This window comes from Rhincodon typus, chromosome 10, assembly GCF_021869965.1.
Source record: "Rhincodon typus isolate 14 chromosome 10, sRhiTyp1.1, whole genome shotgun sequence".
In the NCBI taxonomy this organism is placed as follows: Eukaryota; Metazoa; Chordata; class Chondrichthyes; order Orectolobiformes; family Rhincodontidae; genus Rhincodon; species Rhincodon typus.
The window spans coordinates 21,259,529-21,268,808 of record NC_063341.1 but is presented as its reverse complement, the minus strand read 5'-3'; the positions used below and the strand labels follow the sequence as shown (position 1 = coordinate 21,268,808).

At 40.9% G+C, this 9,280-nt stretch overlaps 1 protein-coding gene across 1 annotated transcript in view; it reads left to right on the top strand.

The window, feature by feature from the left end:
• Nucleotides 1–9,280, top strand: part of LOC109923255 (dual specificity protein phosphatase CDC14A-like) — a 58,104-nt gene that overhangs the window by 7,474 nt on the left and 41,350 nt on the right. Inside the window, exons 3-5 of the mRNA XM_048602059.1 lie at nucleotides 5,111–5,177; nucleotides 8,399–8,461; nucleotides 9,005–9,092. Coding sequence (XP_048458016.1) covers nucleotides 5,111–5,177; nucleotides 8,399–8,461; nucleotides 9,005–9,092 — 218 coding nt within the window. The remainder of the gene's footprint in view (nucleotides 1–5,110; nucleotides 5,178–8,398; nucleotides 8,462–9,004; nucleotides 9,093–9,280) is intronic.

Genomic DNA, 9,280 nt, shown 5'->3' with positions numbered 1-9,280 from the left:
ATTTTCCTACCTGATCTATTTTCCTACCTGATCTATTTTCCTACCTGTCCAAAGGATACAAATAAATTAGTGTATTTTCTTTGCCACAATGGTTTAGGTTTACTAACTGTAGATAGGCTATAAATTTAAACCAAGTGTTTCTAGTCTGTCTTTGTTTAATTCTGTATCATTAGGCTTCCTTTCCCCTCTAGGTTGACTATGTTCAAACCTGTTGTCTTTGTTGGACTGTTGGGTGCACAAACATGGTACTTTGGAGACCACACAAAAATTCTCATAATTCTTCATATATCCACTTACTGATTTCTACCTGATCTTTGTTCTCTTAGTTGGAATTTATCCATCAATTCTGCAACAGTCCTTCTTTGGACAAAGCAGTTGTCCTCAAAGGAATGCCCCTCTGTGAAGTGGGTTTGTCATATTCAGAATTTTAAAGATGTATTGATATCCTGCCTCAGTTTTGAGTAATGGCCCACTTTTCTAATATCTGACTAGATATTCAAACACTGATATAGGTGCTAAAGATGCTGGTTTGATTATATGTTGGTGTTTTCTTGTATGATCTGGTTTTATAGTACTGCACAATATCCTTCTGAAGTTTTGGCTGGGTAAAATGCCTGTTTATTGATGGTTGAGTTTTCTGTATTCCTGCACGTTCTGCCCTCAGACTTTCAAGTAGTACTCACAACGTCACCTCAGGGCATCTAGGCAGTACTACTATCTGATGAACAGTTGTCCATTCTCCATCTGTAAGTCTAAGGGTGTCTCCGCTTCTGCTCATTTCCATTGCCGTCCTTTTTCTATTCCAGCTCCCTTTCCTGTTCTTAAATTTCTATTGTTCTTCGGACTTCCTTTTCCAGGTTTTTCATTTTTCCCTCCTTCTCAAATTCATTTTATTCCGTATGACTGTGTTTCCTTTATCTCACTACATGAAGTACCTGGTCTCTCCAGTTATGTCTGTTCAGCCCAAATTGCTAGTCCTTCACTTATTTCTGCTGCCTTAGTTTATAGCCCTATCTACGACTAATTAGGAGGAGGGTTCAATTGAAGAGAAGTTTAAATATTCAAAAAGGATTGAGAGCAGAGGTTCAAGGTAGTGAAGACGCAAACAATAATTGTGTAACAGGAAGAAATGTAAAATAGACATGAGTGCACAGAATCCGAGTAAGCAATAATGGTTAAAAGTCAAAGCTTAAGGCTCTTTGTACTCATAATTTGTGAAAAAGGAGTGATAAGTTGACCAGCATGAATTTGAATAAGTGACTATGACGTGATAGCAATTACACAGACATAGTTATAGTGTGACCAAGACTGGGAACCCGATATTTAATTGTATCTGATGTTCCAGAAGAATAGACAAAAAGGAAAAGAAGCTGGGTAGCTTTGACAGTAAAGATATTGATGTGATGGTTAGTGGTGATATAGGTGAAATAGATTATAATGTAGAATTGGTTTGAGTGGAATTGTGGAATAGCCATGTTAGGTTAGGGCTTTATGCATTACCGTTTAGACAAATGAAGGGTGACCTTATTGGAACATACCAGTATCTGAAAGGCCTTGACAGGGTAAATGTTGAGAAGATTTTTTCCACCAGTGGGGGCATCTCGAACTAGAGGCACAGTTGCAGAATAAGGGGACACTAATTCAAAATTGAGATGCAAAGGAATCTCTTCTTCCAGAGAGTAGCAAACATCTGGAATTCTGTGCCCTAAAGAATTGTGGATGCTAGATCACCGAAAGGAATTAAAGAGGTAGTTTTTGTTTTTAAATATATGGAGTTGAGGGTTAGGATGAGTTGGCATGAAAAAGAATTGAGACAGGGGCAGGTCAGCCCCTGAATGGCAGGCAGACTAACAAGCTGAATGATTTACTTCTCGTAATTCATGTGTAAAGTAAAATATCCAAAACCTGTTTTTTAAAATCTCTTTTTGTTTGTGGTTCCTAAATTGATTCATAAAATTGGCGAGTACTAGATATTGCGTAGTTTTCAGAGTTCAAAGTAATTTTGCTATGTAACATTTGTCTTTACATTAGCATATGAGACCCACTTTAAAATGTAAGGGCTATTAGCTCAATCAACTAGATGGTTATTGTGTACTTCAGAATAACATCAACAGGTTTGATCTCCAGTTCTGGCTGAAATATACTTTGGCCTATCTCCTTTCTTTGCCCTGTAGTAAACTCCTGGCATATTTGGTAGGTTGGTGACCATTGAAAAAATTAAATAATTGAAGATGTGAAGTATGTGAACAGAATATTTTGGTGAGATTGTTTAAAAAACATAATTTTTAAGATTAATTTTTGTAACCATTGAATATTTAATACTGTCCTAAGTATTGCTGCAATACTGAACTGAAAGAACATGTCCACACACTACACTTGTTTCAGCATAATAAAATAAGTGATAGGCATTCTCTGGTTCATTTTTCAGGTAATACTCAACCAGTGTATTGATTATAGGGATTGGGAGGTCATGTTGCGGCTGTACGAGACATTGTTGAGGCCACTTTTGGAATACCATGTTCAATTCTGGTCTCCCTGCTATAGGAAAGATGTTGTGAAACTTGAAAGGGTTCAGAAAAGATTTCCAAGGATGATGCCCGGGTTGGAGGATTTGAGCTATAGGGAGAGACTGAACAGGCAGGGATTATTTTCCCTGGAGCGTCGGAAGCTGAGGGGTGACCTTTATCGAGATTTATGAAATCGAGGGGCATGGATAAGGTGAATAGCCCAGGATAGGAGAGTTCAAAACTAGAGGGCATAGGTTTAACGTGAGAAGGGAAAGATTTTAAAACGGACCTAAGGGTGGAACTGGTCGAATTACAACATTTTCAAAAGGCATCTGGATGGGTATATGAGTAGGAAGGGTTTAGAGAGATATGGGCCAAATGCTAGCAAATGGGACTGAATTAATTTAGTGTGTCTGGTCAGCATGGACAAGTTGGATGGAATGGTCTGTTTCTGTGCTGTACGTATCTAAGACTCAGTCAATGTGCCTTGTATAAAATTTAAACAAGGCTTGGCAGTTAACTATCAGTCAGTATTGACTGGTTACCCATGGGATTACCCATGGCAGTGCCTCTATCAGATTCCAGTTGCCAAGCAATCAGCACTACTTCTGTCTCACGCAGCATACATGTTTTACATCTACTTTGATATTTATTATCCTGATGAGTGCAAGATGAAGAGCTTTTGACAAAATGTTTATTTTTAACAATTCCCTAAATTTTCTACTACCAAACTACTATCATGAGTGCACATTCTAATTGTTAATCTATGGCATTGATATCTCTATCTCTATGATCTACAACCCAAATTGCATATGAAGTCAAAATGTTTGTCTTAAGATGTTACCCCACAGGGCAAAATTTAGCCAAGGCATAAATTATTTTGAGGTAAAACTATTCAATTTCCCATCGGTCTCATTTAAGCCTTGCACCCAGATCAGTCCAGAATATGCTCTTGATGTTTGGTTGATAATCTAGCCTGCAGTTTAACATGTATTGCTCCAATTTGCCAAATAGTCTAATTTTAATAATTGTTAACGTATTTGTTTATCAATTTCAGAATTGGGTTGATTGCTCTGTTGTTAGACCTCAACTGGAATATTGCGTACAATTCTGGGTGCCTCTGTGTAGTAAGGATGTGAACCCATTAGAGTAAGTGCAGAAGAGGTTAACAAAATTAGTTCCAGGGATGAGAGACTTCAATTATGAGGATAGATTGGAGAGATTGGCAACTCCGAAGCGATATGATACAAGTTTTCAAAAACATGAGGGGATTGGGTAGACCAGATAGGAGAAAAACTGTTTATGCGTGTAAAAAGATCAATACCGAAAGAGCACAGATCTATAGTAAATTGTAAAAGAAGCAAATGTGAGATAAGAGAGAAACTTTTCACATGATGAGCGGTTTAAATCCGGGACGCACCGTCTGGAAGTTTGGCAGGGGCAGGTGTAATCGAGGTATTCAAGGACATTATTTCTAGTTAAATAATCATCCAATGTGGAAGAATATGGGGGGATATTCAGGAGAATGGCACTCGAATACGATGCTTATTCAGAGAGCTGATGCAGACAGTGGGCCGAATGGCCTCCTTCTGCAACATACTTTTGTGATTCTGTGACTTTTGTTTGTAATGGACTCTATAATGTCAGGCATGCAACAAATGTGGTGTTGGTTATAGTAATAACAGTGTTGAAAATGCTTAGTTAACATTTCGAGTTGAATGTGAGTTCTTTAGCGTTCTGAAGAAGGGTCACTGGACCCGAAATATTGACTCTGCTTTCTGACCACAGGTGCAGCCAAACCTGCTGAGATTTTCCAGCAATTTGGTTTTGTCTCTGACTTTCAGCATCTGCAGTTTTTTTTCTGTCTTCTTTTAGATTGAAGGGAGGTCTTATTTGACTTGAAGCATTTAACTGTTTCTCACTCTGCAGATGCTTCCAGGTCTGTGTAGTATTTTCAGCACTTTGTTTTTATTTCAGATTTTCACAGTGTCTGCTACGTTTGATCTTGTTTTACTGCTTTAGTTGTAGTGGATTTATTTAAATTTTGCACTTAGGTTGCAATTTGGAATATTTTTGTTCTTCCATCTTCCCTCACCTGAAGGTAATGAATGTCTCATGGGGAGAAAATATCATGAAACCTTGAAGTCTTTTCATAGATTGGTAGAATCCCTACAGCATGGAGGCAGGCCATTAGGCCCATTGAGTCCACACCAACCCTCCGAAGAGCATCTCACTCAGACCCAGCCCGGAGAGTGATCAGGGAATCCTAACTGATTATTGTTGTAGCCAGTGAACCATACCCATGATTAACTCATGGAACTGATTATTTTTTTGTTGAATGCAAGACATTTATAATTTGTCTAAATCAGTACTGAATCCTGTGTTGCATTTGCCTATTAAGTCATTAAAATGTATTGAAGTTCAGAATTTATACCCTGCTTTGCTATTAACTTGTAATTTTTAGCAACTGATATTGAATAAGCTTAGCTGCATATCTTAATATTTCCTCTGTCAACTATAACTGTCCATTTTGAATCCCAACTCTTCCTGCAGTAAAATGATATTTTGTTGATAAATTAATTTTGCTAAATTTTATTTTGTAGAGATGCCTCCTTTGGAAACTCCACATATCACCTAACCATTCTAGATTGTTTGCATGCAATTAATCAGGTAAGCGGTCCATCCATTCAAACATTGGCAGCTTTTAATTACACTTTGTTTTTGTTTTTCATAAATGTCATGATGTAAATAACTTGCATTCAGAAAGAGACAATGATGTAAGTAAGCATTTCGTAAACAATTCAGTTTTTAGCAGTAAGTGAACACTATGTACCAGGAATTTGAATAGATTTCAGTTTCAAAAGTGTTTTTTCTCTGAACTTGGAAAAGTTCAAATCTTTCTCTTTTACTCGACAAATCCCTCTATCTTCACTCCAGGTTAATATGAAACTTGTAATTGGTGTGATTCCTGTCTTGCCTCACGCATGAGTGAGGTAACATGCCATAGGACTGTCGGTTCCCATTGTTAATATGAAAACAAGCCCTAGAGGTCATGAGGATTCTCTTTTTCACTATTAAGCTTGCTACGTTCCAGCTACAATCGATATTTTCATGTCCTTTTTTCACATATTTTTACAAATAAATGAACTTAACTAGTCCATCCAGATAATGGACAGCCAATGTGAATCATCAATGCATGCCTCCAGCCTCCATTATTTAAGGACAAATGGGGATAAGTCTCCTATGATCCATGAAAGCATACAGAAAACTTCGGGAAACTGCACAAGAAATTCTCACTTAAATTTCTGTCTGTGTTTCAGAAAATCACAACCTTAAGTAAAACGTAGGTTTCTACCGGAATCGGTGTTAAAACTCGAGCTAAATTCTGTACAGTTTTTCATATTCAAATTATACCCTGTAAATTGAAGTGTTTACATTGGTCAATTCCTGTATGGTAAATCCAAGAAACGTAAAAATAGTTTTAAAAAAAAATTTCTACTTGCACTACCTTTTTGTTTTCTGTTGATCCGGCTCCCTGCCTTCTGACCCTCTGACCTGTGGCCTCTATCCCCCAACTGTGCATATTGTGGTCCTCTGAACATTGGAACTTCTGGAGCTGAAGTATCTTGTCTCTGTGTATCTTAAATAGTACTAGAAGATCAAAAGTTTCACATTAGCCTATAACCTAAAACTTTGTTGTGACAGTATGAGAACAATTATACAAACACCTCTCTGAAATTCTATGACATTATTTCCATACACTGTGTTTTTCCTTTAAACGTGGGAAATTTTCCCAATGTGCTTGAAAGATGCATATTATTCAAAAGATTAAGAGCCAACCAGATAGGTGATGAGATAACAAGGTGTAGAGCTAGATGAACACAGCAGGCCGAGGAGCAGGAAGGCTGACATTTCGGGCCTAGACCCTTCTTCAGAAATGGGGGAGGGGAAGGGGGTTCTGAAATAAATAGGGAGAGAGGGGGAGGCAGGAAGAAGATGGATAGAGGAGAAGATAGGTGGAGAGGAGACAGACAGGTCAAACAGGCAGGGATGGAGCCAGTAGAGGTGAGTGTATGTAGGGAGGAGATAGGTCAGTCCAGGGAGGACGGACAAGTCAAGGGGGCGGGATGAGGTTAGTAGATAGGAGATGGAAGTGGGGCTTGAGGTAGGAGGAGGGGATAGGTGGGAGGAAGGACCGGTTAGGGAGGCGGGGACGAGCTGGACTGGTTTTGGGATGCGGTAGGGGGAGGGGAGATTTTGAAGCTTGTGAAGTCCACATTGATACCATTGGGCTGCAGGGTTCCCAAGCGGATTATGAGTTGCTGTTCCTGCAACCTTCGGGTAACATCGTTGTGGCACTGCAGGAGGCCCAGGATGGACATGTTGTCTGAGGAATGGGAGGGGGGAGTTGAAATGGTTCGTGACTGGGAGGCGCAGTTGTTTATTGCGAACTGAGCGTAGGTGTTCTGCAAAGCGGTCTCCAAGCCTCCTCTTGGTTTCCCTGATGTAGAGGAGGCCACAATAGGAACAGCGGATGCAGTATACCACATTAGCAGGTGAACATCTGCTTGATGTGGAAAGTCTTCTTGGGGCCTGGGATGGGGGTGAGGGGGAAGGTGTAGGGGCAGGTGTAGCACTTCCTGCAGTTGCAGGGAAAAGTGCCGGGTGTGGTGGGGCTGGAGGGGAGTGTGGAGCGGACAAGGGAGTCCAGGAGAGAGTGGTTCCTCCGGAAAGCAGATAAGGGTGGGGAGGGAAAAATGTCTTTGGTGGGGTTGGATTGCAGATGGCGGAAGTGTCAGAGGATGATGCGTTGGATCCGGAGGTTGGTGGGGTGGTACGTGAGGACGAGGGGCATTCTGTTTTGGTTGTTGTTGCGGGGAGGGGATGTGAGGGATGAGTTGCAGGAAAAGCGGGAGACACGGTCGAGGGTGTTCTCAACCACTGAGGGGGGGATGTTGCAGTCCTTGAGAAAGGAGGACATCTGAGATGTACGGGAGTGGAATGCCTCATCCTGGGAGCAGATGCGGCGGAGGCGAAGGAATTGGGAATAGGGGATGGCATTTTTGCAGGAAGGTGGGTGGGTGGAGGTGTATTCTCGGTTGCTGTGGGAGTCGGTGGACTTGAAATGGATATCGGTTTCTAGGTGGTTGCCAGAGATGGAGACAGAGAGGTCCAGGAAGAGGTATTGGAGATGGTCCAGGTGAACTTAAGGTTGGGGTGGAAGGTGTTGGTGAAGTTGATGAACTATTCGAGCTCCTCGTGGGGTTTAGGGCCAGTGTAGGTACGGAAGAGGGATTGTTCCACGTAACCTACAAAGAGGCAGGCATAGCTTGGGCCCATGCAGGTACCCATGGCCACCGCCTTTGTCTGTAGGAAGTGGGAGGAATTGAAAGAGAAGTTGTTGAGGGTGACGACAAGTTCGGCTGAACGGATGAGGGTGTCAGTGGAGGGGGACTGGTCAGGCCTGCGGGACAAGAAGAAGCGGAGGGCCTTTAGGCCATCTGTATGGGGAATGCAGGTATATAGAGACTGGACGTCCATGGTAAAGATGAGGTGTTGGGGACCGGGGAATTGGAAGTTCTGGAGGAGGTGGAGGGCGTGGGTGGTGTCACGGACGTAGGTAGGGAGTTCCTGGACCAAGGGGGAGAAAATGGAGTCGAGGAAGAATAAAAAACAGGAGCGGTCCTTTGCAGGTCTGGGAGAAGGAGGGTCTGAGCTGGGGTAGGCTTGATTGTAGTGCCCGGAGATGCCGGCGCATTGCTGTCTTTTCAAATAAGTTTAAGTTAGAGGCAGAGTGCTTTTAGATTTTAAAACTGTCTAAATTATTTTTGATTTATTATACATAGCACAAATTATTTGAAAATGTTTGATTTATGTAAACTATTTTTCAGGCCCTCCAACATGGCTTTCTAAATTTTGAAAAATTTGATGTGGATGAATATGAGCACTATGAGGCAAGTTCTCCCCTTCCTCGCCTGCCCCCCAAACTGTTGTGTACTTTGAATAATTGTAGTTCTATTACTGTGGAAAATTAATTGCACTTCGTATGTTGGAGATAACAGGTAGATTGTATGGTGGGTGTAATTTACTAAAGGAGGTGTTATGTAGCGGGGATAACTTTGTTTCATTCTGGGTAATCTCCTGACCTTTTCTCGTTTTTTTTTCCCTCCTACACAAATATTTTGCTCATAAGCTTTATTGGTCATAAGCTTTATTCACATCCACATTGCTTCCACATGCCTCCCTGTGATCTGTTTTCTCCAATCCGTACCTCATTGATCATAAATTCTTTGGACATCATAACCAGTGTAGCTATTCATTTCTGGCTGCTGAAGGTTGAGCATGTGGGAAATATAGGGAAAGGGCACAGTTCCCAAAGTACATAAATGTGTACCTTCAGCCGCATTTGTTTTTCTCACATGAAAGACTTGAGAACTTTTAAGTCTCTAAGTGACATCACCTAAGTCTTGTTCGTGATGAGCATTTCTTCTCTGCAGCGTGTAGAAAATGGTGATATTAACTGGATCATCAGTGGCAAGTTTCTGGCTTTCAGTGGACCCCATCCAAAAAGCAAAGTTGAAAATGGTGAGGAAAATATTTTAAACAGTCTTGAAGGTTGTATCAGTTTACCATATTTTGTTTTTCTGTAATCCAAACACAAACAAAATGTTAATACTCTGCAAACTAGTAAATACTGTTAGGTAGCAAGAACTGCACGTGCTGGAGTCAGTCAACATTACAGAAAAACAAAATATGGTAAACTGATACAACCT